The sequence below is a fragment of the Melospiza georgiana genome, chromosome 3, assembly GCF_028018845.1.
Source record: "Melospiza georgiana isolate bMelGeo1 chromosome 3, bMelGeo1.pri, whole genome shotgun sequence".
Classification (NCBI taxonomy): domain Eukaryota; kingdom Metazoa; phylum Chordata; class Aves; order Passeriformes; family Passerellidae; genus Melospiza; species Melospiza georgiana.
Genome location: NC_080432.1, coordinates 936,616 through 960,682, shown reverse-complemented (window position 1 = coordinate 960,682; position 24,067 = coordinate 936,616). Strand labels below are relative to the sequence as shown.

Genomic DNA, 24,067 nt, shown 5'->3' with positions numbered 1-24,067 from the left:
AGAACAATCAACCCCCAATACAAACATACACGGGTTCACCCAGCTCACCCCCAGAGCCACTAGCGGTTCTGCTCTATCAGAACGATGAACCCCCAACACACACATACACGGGTTCACCCGGCTCACTCCCAGAGCCTCTAGCGGTTCCGCTCTATCAGAACGATGAATCCCATCTCTAATACAGCTGCTCCATCAGCTGAACCCAGACATCTCTGGGTGGTTTAATCCCTTGCTCTCCTTTCCCTCCCCTGGGGGCCCCTCATTACATACCGTATCTTCCTCTGCAGGGCAGCGGGTCGTTGTCTGTCCTCGCAGGTGGCAAGTTGAGACAAGCGGAGCCCCACCAGGAAAAAATATCCTAGGGCGCGCCTTGGAGATCCGTCTATCCCCCCTGCCCCTGCGGGGACAGAGAACTCCTGGCTGGCTCGCCATAATGTTTTGCAGAGAAAAGAAGAAACCTCACAACTTTATAACAGTTGTAAAGCCCGGTATGTTTATTTACGGCGCCAGAGGCATACAGAGAAAATTCTCCTCAAAAGGCATGCCTACCCCTGAAGATCTCAGGTCTCCTTTTATCCCCCTTCCAAATGCATATGCATACAGTTTCACAATAGGTTCATACATATTCATTCCGCGTGACATTTATCGCCAGTTCTTCTTTATCAAAGGAATTCCTAGGTCGGGGGCAAATTGACCTCGTGGTCTTTTCTGTTTTTCTTTCTCTGTCTCCTTGCTGTCTTGGCATGCGAGTTTTTCCTTCAGCTTTGGCCTCACAGACTTTTCACTGCTGCTAGACACTTCACCTAATTCAGAATGGATCTCTACTCTGTCTCACCCCAGCACTGGAGGTGCCCCAGCAGTGCCAGCACAGGGGATGGGCACTGCCCTGGACCTGCTGCCACCCCGGAGGTCGCACAGCCCAGGGATCATTGGCCTCTGGCACACCCAGGCTCATTTCCAGCTGCTGGCAGAGCACACCCAGGAAATCCTCTCTGGCACCATGAAACCATCACCCCCTCTCTGCACCTTGTGCTGCATGGCTTCCTCAGGGTCAGGAGCTCCTCAGTGTCCCTTCTGTAGCAGCCAGAGAACCGTTCCCTCTCTGCCCCTGCCAGCCTGGCACAGCAGGAGCACACTCCTGCCTCACCCCAGCCAGCAGGAACGTGCACACTGCAGACTGAAACCATCTGCACTCCTGACTCCATGGCAGCAGTGACCCAGCCAGGGCTGGAGAGGGCTGGGGATCATCCTGCATGAAGCGCCTCTGCTCCTTCTCTGTCAGCTCCAGGGACACCAGCTACTCTTCAAGGACAGGCTCCTTCTCTGTTGGGGACATGCTGTCTCCTTCACATCCCCCCAAATCCACTGTCTCTTCTCCAAATCGATGGTGTGTGGCCAGAGACCCTCTGCCAGGCACAGCTCAGAGGCTGAGGCACGGCCAGGGAATGGCACAGGTTTCTCGGAGGTGCTGTGACTGCCCCTGGATCCCTGGAAGTGTTCCAGACCAGGTTGGACTAGGCTTGCAGCAACCTGAGACAGTGGAATGTGTCCCTGCCTGTAGCAGCATTGTGATTTAGATGATGGATGCTGCTGGCTATTTCCCAATAAGCATCTCCTGTGGAAAGGCCTCTTGCAGAGGCATTCAAGCAAAGCAGTCAAGTGCACACACCACACTCACACTTCACTCTCAGTGACGAGAGGCAGAAGGGCATTTTGTATGATAAATTCCAGTGAAGGTCTATTCTAGCACGCCAAAGGGAAATCAGGGACAAAAGACCTGGCCATGTGGTGTGCACAAGGTTAAGTGGGGGTCAGCAGCCAATGATCTGAGGGCATGGGGGTGTTACAAAGGGCAGGACAAAGGCATTGCCCTATAGGGAAGACAGGACCAGCCTCCAGGGATACCATAACCAATGAGGAAACAGAGAAAGGACAAACCATGATAATTTGGGACATATGGGGAAAGTAACTGGGTGAATCATAGTGTTGGGAAGCCTCCATGGGGGAAGTCTTTCCTTTTAGCCTAGGTGGAGACTCTGTGGTATATTCTTGCAAGGCAAGGCCCTGGGGATTTCCCTGAGGAGTTCAAAGGATTCCACAAGGGCGATAGCAAGGACAGCAGGTGTTCATCCATATAAGAAGCTATATGAGTTTTCACACCTGAATTTTAAAACAGTTTTCTCTTGCTATATGCAATCAACAGTCTTTAAAGAAAGCTTCCAGTTTACTTATATTGGTGTCCATCTTATGGGGAAATTTCCCATCCGCTCACAAGGCTAGCCTGTTCCTTAGCCAGTGGTGACAGGACTTCCTCAATGATCCCTGATGTGCACCTTCAGGGTATGGTTGAGATGTATTGCAGGTCTAGGATTGTTTTAGGAGATTGTAAGTCCCTGTTTGGGCACCGTTTGCAATGTATAAATGATGCACAGACCCAGATGTAGTGCATTCATAAACATTTATTAAATGCATACATGGCTTTAATAATATTTTCACTATCAGTTTAGAATAATGTGAGCCTGGATAGCCAATAGCATGAACATACAAATGTCTGCTAACCAACAATATCCATGATCAATTCCTTAGTAGCGACATCAGCTCTTTTTTCCATATGACAATTGCTTGTATAAAAATTTCGTCTGAAAAACTACCCTGCTTCTGCTACTTGTTCCATTTCAGAAACTCGATTAAGTCTTTCCTGCCATGACTAAAGAGTTCATTGTTTCCTAGCTAAAAGCTCTTTGTTCTCTTATTTTCCTTTTCCCACAGCCCTCCATACCACAGAGCTCCCAGGCTGGGAGAAGCCCATCCCAACCCCTCTTTTTCCAGCCCTGGCTCTTGGGTGGTTGTGGGATTCTCACCTCTGTTCCAGAGGCAGTGGGGTAATTCCAGGAAATCAGGTGTTTTACTGCAGCAGAGTGCGAAAGTGGAACCGCTCTTTTGGGGTCAGATAATTGAACTAGGGTCAAAATTCCACACCAACTTACAGACAGCACTCATTTGTTGCAGACTTCTGACCCTTAACTACGTGCTGATTGCTGGTAATAATATTGTAAACTCTGATAGTATGATATGCATACATGTGCAAAAAAGCAGGAGAGGGACTTTGGAGAAAGGCCTGGAGGGGTAGGACAATGGGGAATGGCTTTCCACTGCCACAGGGCAGGGATAGATGAAATATTGAGAACAAATTCATCCCTGGGAGAATTGTTAGGGTCTGGGGCAGAATTTCCTTAGAAGCAGTGGCTGCCCCATTCCAAGACAGGAACACCTTCCACTGTCCCAGCTTGCTCCAGGCATTGTCCAATCCAGCCTTCCGTGGAAACCTCTCCAGCGGAGGAAGCAAAGCAGGAACAGAGCCTGGCTGCAGCTTTCTTGGCAGGGGACAGCCCACACCTGACAGTAATCAGAGTGTTTGGGTTTGGCAGAGGACATTCAACACCCAAATACAGCAGGGTACCTGGATTGCTTTTTCCTGGGCGTGTGGACACACAAATCCTGCTCCATGGCCTCAAAGCAAGCACTGCAGTTTGGATACTGAGACATCTAGCCTGCCAGGACCAGCCATCACCTGTCCCAGGCTGACAAGTCACAAGAGCTGGAGCAGACACAGGTGGCATTTGTCCGGCCTCAGGGGAAGCCTCAGCAGCTGCCAGGCAGGGCTGGGACACATCACCTACAGAGCATGGATTTGGTCCCTCCCTTCCCCATTTTTAGCTGAGCCTGTCCCCAGAGGGATATTTCCTCCAGCCAAAGAATTCCCTGCTGCAGGAGTGTTACAGGCACAGAATCCCAGGATGACTGAGGCTGAAAAAGACCTCCCAGGACATGGAGTCCAGCCTGCAACTGATCACCACCTTGTCCCCAGCATAGACCACTGAGGGCCACGTCCAGTCCTTCCTTGGACACCTCCAGGGATGTGACTTCACCTCCCCTTGGGCAGCCCCTTCCAAGGCCTGAGCACCCTTTCCATGTAGAAATTCCTCCTGATGTCCACCCTGAGCCTGCCCTGGCCCAGCCTGAGGCCATTTACCCTTGTCCTGTCCCGGTTCCCTGGGAGCAGAGCCTGATCCCCCCTGGCTCTCCCCTGCTGTCAGGGACTTGTGCAGAGCCACAAGGTCCCCCCTGAGCCTCCTTTTCTCCAGGCTGAGCCTCTTCCCAGCTCCCTCAGCCTCTCCTGGGGCTCCATTCCCTTCCCAGCTCCCTGAGCCTCTCCTGGGGCTCCATTCCCTTCCCAGCTCCCTCAGCCTCTCCTGGGGCTCCATTCCCTTCCCAGCTCCCTCAGCCCCTCCTGGGGCTCCATTCCCTTCCCAGCTCTGTTCCCTTCTCTGGACACGCTCCAGCCCCTCCAGGTCTCTCCTGTCAGGAGGGGCCCAGAGCTGCCCCCAGCACTGGAGGTGCCCCAGCAGTGCCAGCACAGGCGACGGGCACTGCCCTGGCCCTGCTGCCACCCCAGACCTGGCACAGCCCAGAGGGCTTTTGGCCCCTGGCACACCTGGCACACCTGTGCTCATGTCCACCACTGGCACCAGGACCCCCAGGAAATCTTACCCAGCACCATGAAACCATGACCCCCTCTCTGCCAGCTCTGCACCTTGTGCTGCATGGCTTCCTCAGGGTCAGGAGCTCCTCAGTGTCCCTTCAGGAGCAGCCAGAGAACTGTTCCCTCTCTGTCCCTGCCAGCCTGGCGCAGCCGGAGCAAACTCCTGCCTCACCCCAGCCAGCAGGAACATGCACACTGCAAACTGAAACCATCTGCACTCCTGACTCCATGGCAGCAGTGACCCAGCCAGGGCTGGAGAGGGCTGGGGATCATCCTGCATGAAGCTCCTCTGCTCCTGCTCTGTCAGCTCCAGGGACACCAGCTCCTCTCCAAGGACAGGCTCCTTCCCTCTTGGGGACATGCTCTCTCCTGCACATCCCCCCAAATCCATTGTCTCTTCTCCAAATCCATGGTGTGTGGCCAGAGAGCTTTTTCCAGGCATATCTTACAGGCTGGAGCTCAGCCAGGGACTGGCACAGGCTGCCCAGAGAAGCTGTGGCTGCCCCTGGATCCCTGGAAGTGTTCCAGACCAGGCTGGACTGGGCTTGGAGCAACCTGGGACAGTGGAAAGTGTCCCTGCCCAAGGCAGGGGATGGCACTGGATGAGCTTTAAGGTCCCTTCCAGCCCCCCTTGTGAGTCTGACAAGGTAAGCCAGCTTTGGAAGCTGGAAAGGGCGAACACATCAAGCCTCAATGCCTCAATCAAGGCTGGAATATCTGACTCAGTACCAAGATTTGTGCAGGATCAGCCACTTTCCCAAGGCTAAAATTGCCCGGAACAAGATCTGGTTTGGCACAAGGAGACAGGAATGATGTGGGTCCCATGGATATGACTGTATGGAGCAGCCACGGGGCAGGAGAATGGCAGTCCTGAGGTCCATGGCGGCAGTTCCTGGGCTGGCCCTGCCCCCAGGAAACCCAGAGCTCCCTCCACAGTCCTTTCATTTGAGGGACATCCCCAGAGCTCACTGTATGCGTCAACAAGTGACCAGTGCCTCCCTGGATCCCAGCCCAGGAGGAGCAGAAGCTCCCAGTGACACCGTGGCCCCATAAGAAAGGGTAGTGTTCCATGTTTCACATGGTCCCACCATTACCACACTGGTCCTTGCTGCACCCACAGCCCTCCCAATCCCAGGTTTCAATTCAAGCCTTTGCCACAAAATCCTGGTTCTCTCTGCAGTCCCCCCAATTCACAAACCTCGGGTCTCACTGCCGCTATCCTCCTAAACCCTGTGTTTTCCTGATACCACCCTTAATCTGGGGTCTCACAGCAGAACTCTCCATACCCTGAAACCCCAATGTCTCACTGGAGCCTTGCACCAAAACCCTGGCTTCCTTGCAACCCCCTGCCATGGTTTGACACTGGCCAAAAACCAGGATACCCACAAAGAAAACTATGCACTCATGCTCTTCTACTGTAGTTGAGCAGAGGAGGGGGAAATGCGGAGGCTAGTAAATTGGCTGAGGAGAATCTTACCACACTCCCCTTGAGGGACAACCCTTAAGCAACAACCTCTCTAGTCATGGTGAGGACAAAAAGCTTCCCCCAGAATGCATCGTTGCTGTATGTTGGTTCTATTTATCCTATTGGCCCTTCCCCTTTGTTCCACCCCTGTGCCCTCATCTCATCCATTCTGATGTTCTGTCCCCCACCTGCTATCCCTATATAAATCCCCGCTCTCTCTGCCTGGAGAGTTCTTTGTGTCTGGACCCCTTTGCTGTAGGAGCTCCTTAAAGACACTCTGTGGAACCCCATATGAAGACTCCGTCCATTCCTTCTGTGCCCTCTGGCTGAAGTCACCCAAGAGCTGAAATCACTCAGCAAGAGCAAGATGTGTCTGTGCACCTAGGGCATCTTTTTTAAACATGCTTCTCTACCGTTTCCACCTGCCGTGACAAGTGGCGCCCGAACAGGGACCCTGTTTAGGGGGTGCCTGGAGAAGCATCTCAACCAGCCTTGTGCTGCTGGACACAAGCTGCTTTCAGAACGGCCACTTCCTTGAGACGAACCACTTACGTTCTAAGGAGTGTTATCCGAAGGGTGACCAGGACCCTCCAAAGAAGCTAGGATAATCCTGAAAGCTGGTCAACAAGTGACCACCCACCCAGTGGGTTTAGTTTGACCTGAAGAAAGACAGTGAGTTTCATACATATACATACATATATATATATATATATATATATTGGGGTCACCTTTTTCAATTTTTCTTTCTCCCCTTTTACTTCTGGGTGTGGGAGAGAAGCCTGAGTACGTGAAACCGACTTACCTGTCCTGAACTTAGTCTTCCTTGAAGGGACATATATCTCCAAGTTGTGGGTGCCCTTGTAGCAGGGAAATTCAAGTTTTCTAAGGTGAATCCTAAGAGGTTTATATCCTTAACCATAAGTGTCTTCTTTCTATTTTGTTTGGGGAAGTTTTACTCTTTGTTTCACATTATTGTTAAGTAATGGTAAAAATGGGGAATGATTCAGGGAATGATTTGGGAAAAGTTTCAGGTCTCTAGTTCAAAATTCCTTCCCCTCCATCCTCTTCCCAAGCCCCCAAACCCCCTTTCCCTCAAGAGGGGTAATCAGCTAGAGGGTGTTGCTACTCTGCACAGGCTTGCTACTGTCTCCCTGATGCTCCCCCATCCCCTCTATCCCATTGCCAGGACAACACTGGCCATGCCATCTTGTACCTTCCCCTCAACCTTGTCCCTATGCCCATGTACCTTGTTCCATCTCCCCATGCTGCTGTTATCCCACAAAATGGTGCTGGCAACACGGCCAACCTCGCCATCTTGTCTTCTTCCAAGTTTTCCCGCCCTCCTGTGTCAAAATGGCCCCTCTTATGCCTTTTCCATTCCTCTCCATGGCGCTCGGCTCCTCCCTTCCCTCTGAGTCAACAGGTGTAACCATGTCTGGACCCTCCTGTCATGGTTTCAGTTCAAAAGCAGACAGAAACAGTAATTTTGCATAGTGGTTTTGGTTTGCTAATGTCAGATTTCCCCAATTCTGAGATTTCCTAACTAATGAGTCCATGAGTGTGGTGGGCTTCAGAACTGGTTAATCACCAGTGCACTCATTTCCTGCTGTGAGACAGTATTAGGGGAAAAATGGCAAAGTAGGCTGCAAACTTAAAAAGGGTAAAAAGAAAATTTTATTAATAGTTACTAAAAGGAAAAAAAAAAAGTAGTGAGAATCAAAACAAACCCTTCAGAACATTTCTCCTCCGCCGACAACCTCTTATTTTTCACTGATAATGTAAAGAAACAAAACTTAAAATTTCCAGTCAGTTTACCACCTTGAAAATAGTCTTTTTTCAGTTCATTTAGGGATAGAAGTCTCTCTTGTTAAGGTTATGGAGACTTCTCCACAAGAGGAAAAAACAGTTCTCTCGTGGTTCTCAATTTCATCACAAACAACAGCCGCCTAGGAAACCCTGCCATCAGGAAATCCTTCCCATTTTCACAAGCCTCCCCACAGCTTGTTGATGGGCCATGTCAACTTATGGAGTATTGTTTTAAAGATGAGCTGTTCAAAAGAAAAAGTTCTCATTATCTATCTCTAAAATAATCTCCTTCCCTGGGAACAGAAATCTCCAGGAAGCACAGGTCTACTCTTCTCTCTCCATTTAAACTTCTCATGGGATCACTGCTATTTCAACATCTGTTTATCTTAGGATGGAGGCCTTTGCTGAATATCAATTTGAACACTTTCATCTCCCCATAGTTTCATACATTATAAAAAAAAAAAAAGAAGAGTCTTTTCTCCATAGTTTACAAGAGAATTTCAGCTCCAAAAAACAAGGCATCTCCTCACCCCTTCCATCTGGGACTTAACTTCTTCTTCACTGACCTCGATGTCTTCATGCTGTTCCTTTACATGCTTGCATCTTGTTCTTTTCTCTCACTCAAAGGAGGATTGAAACACTGAAAGGGTTAACATCACACCTGGGCTCTTCAAATGGCCACCTGAGACAGTTCCCAAGTTTTTTCATCTCTAACATGTGTGTTTCACAGAGGCATGTCCAGCTTCTTGGTGGTTCAACAGACTGTCAGTTACACAAAAAGCTTTGCGTCACTTCCCTGAATTTCCTCCCATTTCAAACCAGGACAGGGGCTAAACTGTGGAAGGATCTCTGGAGCAGTGGGCTGAAGCAGTGGAGTTGGGCAGACCCAGGGCAGAAAGCTAAATTGTACCAATATCCCTGCAGGAGCCAAATGCTGTTGATAGCATACACGACCACTATCCTCAACCGCTGAGCCAAAAAAGCGGCCATAAACCAGCCCCCACATCCCAGACAGAGTCCCAGACTCCACCCCAGTACAACTCATGGTATTATGCCACCACTTCTGAAGAACCTACTCCTCCTTCCCCTGGCATGACTCCCAAATTCTTGTTGTCCTGGCCAAGCCACTACAGTGGTATGTGAGTGCTTGGCCATTTTTTTCTTTTGTAATTGCCCCCAGTTTGTCTCCTGGATAACCTCCATCCCTCACAGTGTCTTTCTTCCACATAACAAATGGGAGAAAATGCCCTGAAAAAATGCAAACCCACAACAGGAGAGGAAGAGTATTTCAAAATGTTGGTAAGTCCCCGAGCCTGTGGATGAAGAGGAAGGAGGGCAGACACAGATTTAGAGGAATTTAGGCCAGTGGCAGGGAGAACAGGCTCAGGAGGAGAGAGAAAAAATGAGGAAAGGGGGCAATTCAAGATCCTCTGAGGTAGGTACAGATGGACTGGTCATGGTAATGATGCCTTTTTCAGAATCAAGTTGAGGTCCTTCCAGGTAGAGACTTGCAGGGAAAATCCTCAGAAGGCAAGTAAGGCACTTGAGACCATTGTAAGGACCCAGGGTCCTGATTAGAATGATATTCAGGTGGTTTTAGATACACTGCTGAACATAGATGAGAAGACAGTGGTGGTAGCAAAGTCAAAGGAAGAGGTAGAATGAGTTCATGCTCAAAATGTGCAACCAGGAAAAGCAGATCAATGTTTTCCACCTGCTGATCCAAGACTGGATCCCAACTGTCACGAAAATTAATCCGCAAACACCAGAGGTTCATGTCCAAAACGGACAGAGGAGTCCAGCTGCTTTATCTGAATAAAGAGAAAGGTCATAGGTGTTGTATTGCACTAAATAGTTTATTTAGTGGTTGTTTTGCACTGGGTGATGGGAAGTTTCTACTGAGTATGGTATGTCATATAGATTATTCCCCCTTTCTCATCACATGGTCTCTCCCCCATGAACCCCTTTCTACACACGTGGTGGTCTGTCCCATGGATACCCCTCCCCTCGCCCCTCCCCAGTGTTATCCCATTGGCTGGGTCCTCTTTCCCCACCCCCATCCCCTCAAAACCCCACTGCAGGTGTGGTTTGCTCTCTTTTCTACCTGGGTGGTTGCCAGAAGCAGAGCATCCTATCCCAAGCCAATAAACAAGACTCTTGTCCCCACGTGAAGAAGAGCGCTTCTCGTCTCTTACTTTCTGTCCATGCAAGGCCGTGGGCTTGGGTTCAAGCTAGCTGGAAAGAACCCATAGAAAGCCCAGAGAGCCACAGTTTACTGCACATAGGCATTTCCCATGGGGTCTCTCAAGTTGTTGGAGGTTGCAGCCTGTCGCAGACATTTTTTCATAGAAATCCTTTCCTTTGGGATTTGTGCATCTTCTGGGAAGCAAGGGCCCCAGAAGAAGAATGTAAACAATTGTTATTGGCTGCTGTGAAATGCAATAGGATGCACCTGTGATTGGTTCATGTTCTGTGTTTATAGTTGGGGGCCAATCACAGGAGCAAGCTGGGGACGGAGTCCCTGGACACAGAACTTTGTTATAGATTCTTTCTATTCTATTCTTAGCTTAGCAAGCCTCTGCAACTTCTCTCTTTATTCCTATTAGTATAGTAATAATGTATTATGTAGCATATATCAATAAATCCAGCCTTCTGATCATCAAACAAGATTCTCGTCCTTCTCTCTCACCCCAGTGACCTCCTCAGGTCACTGTAATAGTTGGTGAACCCCTCGTGTCAGAGCAAAAATTAATTTGATAAGACCAGAGGAGCAAATTGCTGCACTGGGTAAAATCCTGTATGTGTAGCATTTGATGGTTGCTTTGAAGTGACCACAGAAGTGGATTCAAGCCAGGAGCTGAAGAACTGAAGATCCTGATTTGGACAGAGTTCACAGCCAAGGCTGACCACAAGTGAACCTTCTTCTGGAAAACCTTCAGGAAACATGGTAGACAAGAGGAGCATACCCGCGGAGCTGGCCAGAGCAAGCTGGACTCTTTCAAAATGTACTGTTCATTTTTCTATCCCTGAGGATTCAGCCCTGCGTAGTTTGTGGCCGTTCGTATGGCAGACACATGCCTTGCAGGAAGAGGTTCGTTTTTCTCCTTCAGAGGAGAACCTTATTGCCCTCCGGCAAGAATGGTGTAGAGAAGATGATTTTTTTCTGTCAGAAACAGATCTCTATGAGTTCTTTCGATGGGCAAAGCTTTTTGGGTTCTTTACTGATGTCCTATACGCTTTGGATGTTTTCGTCTGGGAGTGCATGAATTCCATCTTTTATTTCGTCTACAGTCAGGGACGTCTTTTGCCTCCTGTATACCCAGCATTTATAAAGCTCTTCCCAGTTTTGAAAAGGAGAGCAGCTGTTTTTCCATGGATTTCTAACAGCTATGGGCAGACCCCGTTTCCACCATCCCCAGTGGGAGAAGACCCAGTGGGGGATGAGATTCTGCTTCTCAGCCCCCCCTGCTTCTCGGCTGGGGGCGGGAGAAACTTTGCCGCGCGAAGAAGTTTTTTTTACTCTTTCTCTGGAGCCAGCGCCGCCTCTCTGCGTGATCCAGTCCCCGCCTCTCCAGGCGGCCCCGCCCACAGCTTCACAGGCCTCCCCACCCCTGCCAGCGCCTGTGTCTGAGAGTGCAGGAGCAGCACTTCCTGTGCCTGAGTTGCTAGGCGATGACAACGCGTCTCCAGCTTCCGGCTCAGCGGAGGAGTTCTCTGCAGCCCCTTTGGCCCCCCCGCCACTTCCATCGGCCTCCTCACTGCCTCAAGCCCAGATGGTCCCTGTTCAGGATGGTGTTGAATACGGCGTCAAACCTGCGGGAAACTCGGAGCAGCCCACGGCTGCTCCTACATCTAGCGTGATTCCCTCCCCAGTTCTGGCTTCCCCCCCGCTGCCTTCACAGCCTGCCCCAGCAGTTCTGCCGCTATCAGAGACTCTGTCCTCTGTGTCGGCATCAGAGACTGCCCTGGAACCGGCAGCTTGTTCGAGCTCGGAGCATAATGGTCCAGTTACCTCTGTAGCAGCCGCCCCAGAGGCTGGTCTCTCCTTCCGTGGAGCGGGGCCTGCTCGCCAGCTGACTTTTGGGGCAGTCCGGCTGCCTGCTTTCAAGATCAGCATTCTCGGCGGGTTGGGGTGTGTTTTTTCGGGGATTGTCCCATGGAGGCTGCCATCTCTGCCACCTCTCTTGCGCCCCCAGTGCGGGGGGCAGGTGCATCCGAAGAGCTCTGCCTCTGATCCCCAGCCCGGAGGGGGTGGGGATGAAGCCATGGGGCGGATGAGAGACAAACCCAATGCATTATTTGCATTGCAGGGGAAGAGGGCACAGATGAGGAGACCATAGCTGGTTTGCTGTGGGAAACAAACATCTCCATACGCCAGATGGGATTTCTGGGGAAGGCTTCTATTTCCCTGCTGCTGGCATGCCTCGGTGGTTTTGGGGCAAGGAAGCGTGCCACCACCCGTGCTGCCATTGTACTGGCAGCAGGGTGCAGGCCTGTGGGAATGCAGAGCCTGCCTCATGGGTTTGGCCTGGGCCGTTGGGCTCAGGAAGTTCCTGGGCCGGGCCCACTGTTAGGCCTCTTGATGTTTCTGGGAGTTGTGGTTTCTCCTACTGATCCTGGCCCCTCTTTGTGGGCCAGTTTTGCGGTTTCTGGTCCATCATGGGCCAGGGCCCCCAGGGCCTTACCTTCTCTAGCACTGCTCTGCTCGGCTGCTGCTCTTTTCCTTTTCAATCAAAAAAAAAAAAAAAAAAAAAAAAAAAATTGAAAATAGCGGGCAGCAGCTCTGAAGCACTGAAGCAGCAGCTCTGAAGCACTGAAGGACTGAAGGGCCAGAAAAGGACATTCTAAAAGTTGTTCACATTGTTTGAAATTGTTGTAAGACTGTCAATGGTTTGTGATAACTATTGATGGGACTTTTGCAGAAGTCTGTTTTCAGGACCAAAAAGGATTCTCAGATATCCCAAGAGAAACAACTTCAGCTCATGGACTCTTCCTGAAACTCAGCGGCTTGGACTTGAACTTTCTTTGCATTGTTTTTTGCATTTTCTTAGATTGTAGGATTGTTTTAGTGATTTGTTAGTATTGTATATGTTACAGGTGAAGAAATTTCCTGTTCATTTCACATCAGCATTTTTCTTTTCATTTCTACAATTTAGAAAGGTGAGATGTCGCAGACAGTTTTTCACAGAAATCCTTTCTTTGGGATTTGTGCATCTTCTGGGAAGCAAAGGCCCCAGAGGAAGAGTGTAAACAATTGTTATCGGCAGCTGTGAAATGTAGCAGGTGCTCCTGTGATTGGATCATGTTCCGTGTTTACAATTGAGGGCCAATCACAGAACCAAGCTCGGGGACAGACTCCCTGGATACAGAACTTTGTTATTCATTCTTTAATATTCTATTCTTACCTTAGCAGCCTCTGCAACTTCTCTCCTTATTCTTTTTAGTATAGTAATAATGTATTATATATCATATATCAATAAATCTAGCCTTCTGATCATGAACTAAGATTCTCGTCCTTCTCTCTCACCATGAAGACCTCATCAGGTCGCTGTAATAGGATCCCAAAAGCACACCAGTTAACTGAAAACAATTTTCATATATACTTTTTCATTATATTGCTCAAATGCATCTCCATGAAGATTATACATATTCAAACATTCCTTTGAGTTTACATGTTCCAGGAATTCTTTTGCTTGGTTCAGCACTTGACACATCTTCTTAAAGTATGTGCCAGTATCTGCAGATGAAATTTTTTAAATTTATTTCCTCACCAGACACCCTGTTCCATGGTTTGACAGTTCTTGATAGCCTGGTTCTTTTCAGTGGTATCTTATCATATGGATAAGATACTCCACAAGTACATGAAATCAATATTATCTCTTTCACACTGTTATCTGAGTTATTCTCACCACTGTCAGTTAGTTACACAAAAAAAATTAAAACCAGTAGCTACTTCAGTGTCACCGACATCTTTTCATAAAAATCCTTTCTTTGGGATTTTTCCCCCTTCTGAGAAGCTGTGGCCTCAGCAACAAAATGTAAACAATGGTTATATGTTGGTGTGGAATGCAACAGGTGGATCCGTGATTGGTCTCTGGTGGATGTTTTGATTTACTGGCCACTAACAGCAGAGCTGGGTCTCAATCTCTGCTGGGACACAGACCTTTGTTCTTGATTCCTTTTCTATTCTTAGCTTAGCTAGCCTTCTGAGAGCTTTTCCCTCTATTCTTTTTAGTATAGTCATAATGTAATATATATCATAAAATAATAAATCAAGCCTTCTGAACATTAGGTCAACATTCTCGCCTCTCTCTTCATCCTGCAACCCTTGTGACCACTGTGACACTTCTGCAACAGTTAATGTGATAATAAACAGCAAATAGTCTCTATTTTAGTATTTTGCAGGAGCCTTAACTATATTTATCACACAAAAATATATAATCTACACCGGGATTATGGTAAAAAGGCTGACAAATTAGACTGTACAAAAAGCGGTTAAAAAGTGATTACAAACTGTACTATACCAAAATAATTTTGAAAAGCCAATATGACAGTGAAGGGCAATGACTACATCATTATTTCTTACAGACCATGGCAGCAACACAGCAAGGCCAGGTCCCCAGTCCCCAGTCCCTGGCACTCACCCGTGCAGCACACGCTCACATGGCCCAGCTCTGGCTCCTGTCACTGGCTCTGGGTCTGCTTGGCCAGGGCTGGGCTTGGCAAGGTTTGGGCCCATTCCCCGTTGGTCCTGCAGGTTCCCAGCTGAGCAGCTTCAGAGCACAGAACCTCACTGGGATCAACCTTCTCAGCCCTCTGTGTATGTGAGACAGGCCAGGCTTGGTTCCCAGCCCTGCCTCCCTTGGCACCTGCCACTGACATTGGTTTCCCTGGACATTGTGGTTTGGGGCTTCCTAGCCTCTCACTGTCCCTGCAGACAGTGAAGCTGCTCCTGGAGCAGACCCTGAATGGAGCAGAGCCTCTGCTGTCCCACCCCCTTCCCCAGTGCCACCCCCTGTCCCCTGCCTGTCTGCAGCACACAGAGGTGGAGTCACCCCCAGCTGTGGCTCCCCTGAACACAAAGGAGACACAGAGCAGTCCAAATCAACACGTTTATTAGCACAGTGTGAAAACCAGCAATCACTTGTTTTAAAATTTTCAAAGTTTAATGCTAATAAAATTGCTATGAAAATTGTATTACAAATTAGAGCTATAAGCATTTAGACACCCAGGTTAGGACAATAGAAGACAATAAAAAGCAAAGAGTTACAGATGTCTGGGTGCGTTTTACTCCTTCTGCCAAGCAAAAGCCCACCTTGCTACCAAAGGATTAATCCTTAAAAGCAATAGCTTATTGCATATTCATATATCTCATACATGATGCAAAAATTATTTTCAAACAAAGGGTCTTTTCTGGTTATTGTCAACTCCCCACCCTCCCATCTTCTAAATCAATCATCTTGGTCCCTCAAAGTCTGGTTCTTCCTGATAAGGAGGCAACAATTCTTCTCTCCACGTTTTTGGTGTCTTGTTACTCTTATCTCTATGCGAAGAATTTCTTGATTCTCTTATCCATTCCTTGAGCTAGTTAGAAAAGTATCATCCATAACATAGTTTCTATTTTATATTATGCTATAGCCTAAAATTTATACTTACCACACTACTTAAAGGAGATTAATACAACATAACACATATAGTATTCATTTTAATATTTGCAAAGACCCAATCATACAATATGCATTTTTCAGACAAAGCCTGCAGGGTATGAGGCTGAAGCAGCCCTTCAGCAGCTCTCCAGGAAGGCCTTGGCCCTCCCATTGCCAGCAGGGTTTCAGCACCTGCACAGCAAAAGCTCCCACAGCTCCCTGGGGCAGAGCCAGCTGGTGCCACCTTCTCCAGAACACGGCTCCGGTGCCACCAGCCTGCCTGGGCAGCACCAGCACTGCCCCAAGGGCTGCTGCAGAAGATGCTGGCAGACAGGATTCTCCTCATGGGGCACTCCAAAGGCTTTTGTTCAGCATTGTTCAGCAGAGGGGCCAAAGGCAGGAGCAGCTCCTGCTGGGGCTGAGGGCTGGAGGGAAGGGCAGCAGCCCCAGGCACCTGAGCAGGAGCGGCTGCCCTGGACAGAGACACAGCATCTCTGAGACAAGGAGTGAAAGCGATGCCTGAGCCCAGGGCAGTAGTGTCACTGCTCTCCTGAGCCCAACAGCCTCAGTTGATCCAGGAGGCTGCAATGAGGGAGGGAAGGATGACACCCAAAAGGCAAGCAGCCCAGTTGCAGCCACCATGGAGCTGGCGTCAGGTCCCGCAGGCTTTTCTCCGAGCAGGACATGTCCTTGCTGCAGGAAAACTGCCTTTGGGGCACTGTCCCTTCTTGTCTCACAGCAGCTGATCCAAGGGGTGCTTTGAGTGCTGCTCTTTGCCCTGTCCCTGGCCCTTGGGCTCAGGCTTGGTCATGAGGCTGATTGCCCCAAGGAGTGGGTTTGGTTTGGCTCTAGGACAAAGCTGAGAGGAATGTTTATGGCAAGAACGCAAGAGGATTCTGGCTTTTTCATGAAGGAATGAGTTAATGAGCAAAGGCTGCAATAATGCACCTCATCTCAATAAATGTGGGAGAAATTAAAAATAATATTTCCATATGGCATTAAAGCATCATATTGTGAGTTCATTTGGGGGAAAGACTTGGACAAAGGTGCTGCAGGTTGTGAAAACCTTGAGGTTCTTTTTTTCTGAGGACATGGGCTACACTCTTCCAGCTCAGACAGTGCATCCTCCTTGGTAATTCCCTGCCATTCCTCAGGTATTGCTCCTTTGCCCTGAAATTTCCCATTGTACAAAGCTTCCAGCTGTGTCCTGAAATGAGACACAAACCATTTCCAGTATGCCTGCATGGATAAATCAGGAAGAATTTTCCAAGTGGAAGCAGGAGGTCCTGCATCACGGTATTTCTTGTAGGGGATCCATTTGTTGTTATCAAATGTGAATTTGAGATTACTTGCAACAAGGCTGGAACAAATATCAGTGACCAGGTGGTCTGTCCCATACCATGTGGTTCCCATCAAAGCTCGTGGGCGATGGAAGACCACCTGATGGTCTCCATCATGATTCTGCATGGTGTTTGTACAGACAGCCCCACAAAAGGGACACTGTGCCCAGCATCCTGAAAAATGCTCCGCCAGGATGGTGTGAGGCTGCCATGAAAATGAGCTCAGGTCAGCATCATCAAACTCTTCCATGAGCCTCTCCCTCAGATAATTCAGACGTTGTCCCATGGCACTGCTCAGGAACTCAATGTCTGTGACCTCCTGGTGCTCAATGCCCTTCAGGTCACTTCTGGGCAAGTTGATCACCTCTGACAGTTCCCTGCAAAATTCATCCAGCCAGAGAGAGATTTTGTCTTCTCTGTCTTTTCTGTCTTTGACAGCTCGGGTTGAAAAAGAAACAGCTGAAAGGATGTTTTTATAGAGAATATCAAGGGAGGAATCTAAAAACATCCTCAGCCTCCTATTCCCCTCTAAACAGTAACTCTGAACTTGTAACCCAATGTATTTCTGAAAAAATTCCTCTGGACGATTGAGGTAACTTTTGAAATACTCAAAATTTTCTTGCTCTGCCAGGTATCTCAGGATGCAAACTTCCAGATTGGCTCTGTTACCCTGGAAATCTGGGAATTTGCCCTGCATGTCCTCAGCGACGGCTTTAGCTGTCCTGTCATAAACTGCCCGGCTAAGAGCTGGTTCAATCTTGTCACAAAGGAAACCAGCAAAAGTTGTGACAGAAGTGGCTCCTTGGCAGGAAATCTGGAAACATTGGAAGAAATCTTCTCTCTTGCTGCGCAGGTACACAACCGGGTCATTTGCCTTTTGGAATGCTTCGTGCATGGTTTTAAACCTTTTTGCTGCCATTGTGCAAAGATACAGAGACAAATCCATGCTGTACTCTCTGTTAAAAGTACATTTTGCATTGCTGGGGACAGAGTTGACACCTTTCTGTACTTCATTAAGTATTTCATGAATAAAATTTCTATTGTAATCACGTTTCTCCTCTTCCTTCTTAGCAATGTTTGCCTTCACACATGCTATGATGTTGTCTGTGATGTGCTCAAAGTTTATCACATTAGCACTGCAAATGTTCCTGGGATCTGAGATAAAGCCTAAATACTTTTTCTTCATTATGTGTTTCTCTGGATCAAAATAAAATCCTCTGCCTTCACAAAATGATGTGATCCATGCATGGATACCCGGCTCCTTAAAATGCTCTAGAAGGACATCTTCGATTTGTGCATCAATGTCCACCCGTTCTGGAGGAGGAGCAGCACGGGACACTTCGGCAATCCACTCATTCCAGACAGAGGTAAAGTTGTCTTCCAGTGAGACAGAATCAAGTTTCATCCCTTTCAGAGTCACAGCCAGCTCCCGACTCCTTCTCAGGAGCTCATCTTCATATTCCAATTTCCTTGCATCCAGTTTCCTCTGCTCCTTCTGGAGCTCAATAAGATTCTCACATTTCTTTTTTGTTTCATGAAGAAGAGTCTCTTTCAGTTCTTTCAGCTTCAGCTCTGTGCTTGATTTCCACTGGACCAATGTCTCACGGTCTTTGTCTTCACCAAAATACATTTCCACTTCTTTCTCAATGGCATCACTTGTCTCTTGCACCAACCCTTCAAGGTGTTGTCTGGTGACATTTTGCCAGTCCCCATTCCGAATTTTGTTGTCCAGTCTCATTTGTACATCTAAGATGTGACTCCTCAGCCTCCAGGTCCACTGACTAAAGGCAGTTTCCAGTCTCCTGTACACAGCAATCTCCAGGGAATTCTTGAAGCTGAACACAAAGTTTTCATTCAGCAAAGCATTCCAGAGGTCACCAATACGATCTTTCAGGCACGAGAGCCTCAAAATGCTGCACTGTGATTGCTTCTTGGCAGACTGGAGGATTTTGCTCTTGAGTTGGTGGACATTCTGGCTGTAGTTGGGATTGGGTGGTGCCATTGGGGGATTTCCTTCCCACAGGTGAGCAAAGTAGTGAATGTGGGTGTTCACATCAAAGCCAATGACATTGCTGAAGGAGGAGACATCACAGCATTCCTGCTGAGCAGCTACCACAGTCATTTCATCCAGCTTTTCCTGCAAGCTCCTTTGCCCTTCCATGTTCTGCTCCTCGGCAGTTGCTTCTCCCACATTTTGGTGGACAAAGAAGCAGCTTGGGGAAAGATTGACTTTCTTCATCCTCAGAAAAGCCTGCACAGTGATCTGGAGAACATCCTGCATTTCTGATGGATTTTCTCCAAAGATATTGATCACAGTCATGCTGCCCACACCAATGACAAAGGTGGCCAGCTCGTTGTCATGGTTCAAGGACTGTTTATTGTCCATCTTCATGGCACGAAGTCCCTCTGTGTCAACCACCAGTACAAAATCAAAGCCCAAGTCTTGCTGCAGCTCCTCGCCCACTGGGATGAGCTGCATGAAGGCTCCGCGGGTGCATCTCCCTGCGCTGACATTGAACTGCAGACCAAACATGGCATTCAGCAGGGTGGACTTGCCTGTGCTCTGGATGCCGAGCACAGAGAGCACAAACACTCGTTTGTCCCCCAGCCTCTCAATTAAGCTGTCAAAGATTGCTCCCACCCAGCGCAAGGGCAGGTAAGAAGCGTCCCCATCCATCAGCTCCATGGGGTACCCTGAAACCATCAGCTCTGCTGCAATATCCGGCAGTTTGACAAAATTGTCTTTCTCGCAATTCAGTAATTGCAGAGCTTCATAAATCTGCCCTACCTCTCTCAGAAGGTGCTCCAGGCCAATGGATGAATCGTTGATTTTATCAGAGAGGGCATCCAAGTGATTAAGCAACTCATCAGTGCCTCTAGGCTTTTTATTACTTTTCTTCCTTGAAAGGATTTCAGACCATAACTTGTGATAGTCCCTCCTCAGTTCTTCAAGGTGACCACAAGACAGCTCGTCCATAAAGACCTTCATCCACTGCAGGAAGTATTTCTTGGTATCTGCTGGCTGGGCCTGGAGAAAGCCAAGGAATGATTTCATCAGTGGATTGAGAGGGAAAGCTTGGTCAAGTTGCTTTTTTCTTATTGCTTTCTTCTCATATTCAATTTGGCTCCGATGATGCTCAATGCTCTTGTTCCTCTTCTCCTGCAAGCGAGTGAGTTCTTTGTCCTTTTGGCACCACTGGTACCACAGTTTTCCTTGAAGAGGCAGCAGCTTGGATTTGATCTCAGACAGCTTCTCTTTCTTGAGAAGCTCCACCAGCTCCTTTGCCTTTGCTTTGGCTGTCACACACGCATCTCGATCTGCATCCACTATGAATCCATGCTGGCGGGCTTTGTCCACGCAGGCCTCTAGGCTGAAACATGGATTAGAACCTTCCAGGAGATCCCCAATTGTCTTGGCCAGCTCCTCCATCAGTTCTGCTTCATTTCTGTTCTTGATCCCTATTGTTACAGTTTTGCTGGCTTGTCCAGCTGTAACGTTCTCTTTTTCCGTGAGAAGACAAACCAAAGGCCTTTGTGACTGCCACAGTTCCTGCAGAAGCTTTTTCCCCCTGTTGTTCATGTGCTCCCAATCAGACACAAGAGCCACGACGACAGCAGATATCTCCTGCAGGAACTGCAGCTGTGCTCCATGATCCCTGGCATCTCCATGCAGGTTACAGAAAGCCACGCGGCGCTCAAAGGTGTCATTGGGGCTTCCACGGGGGCAGTACCAGGCGATCTCCACCAGCCCTTCCGTCAGCAAACGCTCTCTGGTGCTGCCTCTGCAGTGGCGGTGGAAGAAAGTGTCGTGTTTGCGTTTGCTGAGCAGGGCATTCAGGAGCTGGGACTTGGAAGAGGAGGCTGAGGTGCCAATGCGGATGAAGGACACAATGGGTGTGTGTGCCTGAAAGATGAATTTGTTGCTGAAACTCTTTGTTTGGGCCTGCTTTCCTGACTTGTCCACCTCTTTCCAGCTCCTTTGGATTTGGCTGAGGGTGTAGAGCAGGAATTCAATGTGTGAAGTGTTCGGGTTGGGTACCAGTAGAGGCAGCGCCAGTTGGCAGAACGCCAGCTTGGTTGCCAGGGTCTGTCTCAGGAAGTCATCAGCACAATGGAAAATGGCCATCTGCAGGTCCATGGGGTGCACTCGGCTGTCCCGTCTTGAACATTCAGAGGCTGCTTCCATCAGATTGTCAAGAAAGTTTTCAAAGGAGTCTGATTGTTGTTCCTCTGGCTCTGTGCTCTTTGCCACAGCTGCAAGTCCTGGGTTGCTCCTTTCCCAGCAAGTCAGGTACCGCACCTGGTAATCCACGGTTAACAGCTTTTGCAAAAAGTATAGTGGCAGTTCCTTGTCCTGGCTGGGCTGGCTGTCTTGCAGAGATGTCTTGCAGATGGTGCGGAAATCTCCCATCCCCATTTTCCTTGGATAGTACCTTTCCAGTCCAAGGCGCTGGAGTAACTGGAGGAAATCCTGGTTTGCGTTGGCTTCATTTTCTTTAGATTGGCTGCTGTCTGACTTGGACTGGGACTGACTGGGGGTCTCAAGTGTTGCAAAAGTGTTTTCCAGGTCTTTGAATATGTTCTGCATCCTCTGTTCGTGCCACTTTTCATCCAAGCAACCACTGATCAAGGAGTCCAAGTCGTGTTCCAGCCTCTCCCAGTCTTCGTCTCCACTGTGCTTTTGGAGGAGATTCTTTATCCGTGGGGGCCACATTCCTTTCATGCGATCTTCCATGAAAACTAAACGCTCCCTCTTCTGCTCAAGGGACAGCTTTTGACTTTCGGGTGTCACAGTCAGACCTGTCAGCAGAAGAAAGGCCTCAGCTCTGTCGGCATCTTGCTCCTTCAGGTTCACGTACCCTGCATGTGCTGCTTCCATTTCCTTGGCCATGTACTGAATTTCTCGCTGTCCAAGGAGGTGCTGGAAAGTGCTGCTCTCCACCTGGTATCCTGTGCTCGTCACAATCAACAGCACCAACAGCTCCACTTCCTTCTGAGCCTGTTCCTGGAGAGACTGGAGTAAGGAATAAATTGCCAGGCTGCTGGTCAGGGTGGCTTCTCTCTTTGCTTCATGAACGTCAGAAGCAGAGCTTCCTGGTGTGTAGGTGACAGCATGGATGTGCTCCTGCATTTGCTGCAGTGTTTTGATGAGCTCTTCAAGCTCAGAGATTTTGGGAGATCTTGGAAGGGGGTGCTCATTCTGGAAGACCCATTGCATAATGAAGGATGCCTCAGGGAAGTCCTTGACAGAGTGGACATGAGGATTCAGGAGACTCCCTAACAGCACCTTTATAAAGCTGATGTTTTCTGGACGTGATTCCTGGCAGCTCCGCACGGTGTTCACCAGGAAGTCCTGCAGGGCTTTGTCTGACAGGCACACGTTGATCCACACACTGGGGTTCCTGGTTTTTGTATTCAGATCATCTTTAAGATCCATCAGCATGAGCAACTTCCTTTCATCCACTTTCGTCACCTCCCAGGCCTTCACAGTCCCCATGAAATCTCTGGCCTCTTGCACTGCACTGCTCAGTTCCTCTCCAAAAACAGTGCCGATGCTCTGATTTGTCAGTGTTTTGTACCCAGCCCTGAGGGCTCTGCTCATCTGATCTACGGATTTAAAATCCTTGCAGTGATTGCACAGGATGATGTCCCACACTGCAATCAGCTCAAAGCCACGGTCGATAACGCACCACGTTGTGTTATCAGACACAAGCCCCGTTTTCCACTGAGGAAGGGAAGATGTGTCTGCTGGGCCCCCTGTGTTGACTGCGTAGAGCTGAATTTCTGTACGGGAACTCTCTCTGGCTCTTCCTTTGACAGAAGCCTTTGAGCTGGATTTGGAAACATCCAGGGCCCCTGCAGCACTTACCAGGAAGTCACCATAGCTCTTTGTGACAAAGCTGTTCAGTGCTTTAGAGGTTTGGTTTTTTACCACTTCCCGCTGCTCAGCTCGGAATCCTTCTGTAGATGCCTTCCACCAGAATATCCCCCCAAAGTGGAGGGGACCCTGGTTTATGTGGGAGCCAAACCTGCTGAAGAAGCTCTCACACATCTTCACCAAGGTGGGGTTGTCTTCTTCCTGACTGAAGCTCAAAAGCTGCTCCTCCATGTCTTGCAGCTCCCGCAGAGCCGCATCCGAGAGGCGAAGCTGATGCGTTTGGAAGTAGCAGGAGGCCAGAGGGATGTACTGGTACTTGGTGATGCAAAAGTAGCTCTGCTCAGAGTGGGACTGATGGGTGTCCTGTGACTGCGAGGACCTGCTGTGATCTATACATCCTCTCAGAAGGAACTTCCAGACAATGGCAGAAATGCTCATGCTGAAGCCCAGCTGCTCCATGGACTTGATGAAAGTGGATTCTGCTGCAGAGGAGGAGAACTCCTTTGTCTCAAGCTGCGATCTTTGCACTGGACCAGCGAGCTGGAATCCCTCAGGAACCCTGAGGAGCTGATCTCGCATTGCCAGCACATCTTCAGGTCTGCTGGTTCTGTAGATGCCCTGCAGGGCCAGCCCCCCTGATGCCCGCCTCAGCACCTCCGTGTCAGGGATGTTCTCCCTCCTGCCTGCTGACAGCTCCTGCTGCTCCAGCTGCTTCTGGATGCTCTGGATGCTTAGCACATCCACTAAGGGTTTCTTTGGTGCTGGCCAGAACTCTTTGGGAATCTCCATGGCTTTCCACAGAGTTTCTGCTTTCTCCCTCAGAGCATCCTGGCTGTGGCTGTGACTGTTGAGCATTTCTGTCAGATCATTCAGGGCTTGTTTGGCCACTTCTTGTCTTTGCTTTTTTTTCTCCAAGTACTCCTTCTGCACCTCTTTAGTGGTTATTTTGTCATCTGTTATTTTCAAGAATTTAAGAAGTGCCTTTTTCTCCCAGGGATACCGAACTTTGCACTCCAGCTTGAGGTAGTCTTCGTATTCCACATGTTGCAGGGCTTCTCGGCACTTGATTCCCAGGATCTGTGTCACTTTGGGCAGCCAGTATTGAGCATCCAGCCCTTCCTTCTGGAATGCCTCTGCCAGGAGCTGTGTCTTTTCATCTCCCTCCTCTGTGTCCTCCTGTGAAGCCATGGCTGTGGAGGAAGAACAGAGACTTTCCCTAAGGTTTTGTCGTAGGCCTCAGGCTCCTGGCAGAGGCTCTGCATCAGCTGCAGCCCTGGGGATTGCTCCCACCCAGCTACTGGTGCGCAGCCTGGGATGGCACAGGAGCCAGGGTCTCCTTCTCAGCACCCTGGATGTGCCCGTCGCTTTCTTGTTTGCAAGATCAACCCT

The 24,067-nt window shown here is 49.0% G+C and overlaps 1 protein-coding gene across 1 annotated transcript; it reads right to left on the bottom strand.

Moving 5' to 3' along the window:
* Positions 1-16,025: 16,025 nt before the first annotated feature.
* On the bottom strand, positions 16,026-23,866 carry LOC131082128 (interferon-induced very large GTPase 1-like). The gene is made up of 2 exons (XM_058021795.1): positions 16,561-23,866; positions 16,026-16,042 (listed from the first exon to the last, which is right to left on the bottom strand). The coding sequence occupies exons 1-2, from the start codon at positions 23,864-23,866 to the stop codon at positions 16,026-16,028; spliced, it is 7,323 nt and encodes a 2,440-aa protein (XP_057877778.1).
* Positions 23,867-24,067: the final 201 nt, after the last annotated feature.

Bases quoted from the DNA above. Each gene is read 5' to 3' on its own strand.
- LOC131082128 (XM_058021795.1), bottom strand. From the start codon at position 23,866: ATGGCTTCACAGGAGGACACAGAGGAGGGAGATGAAAAGACACAGCTC.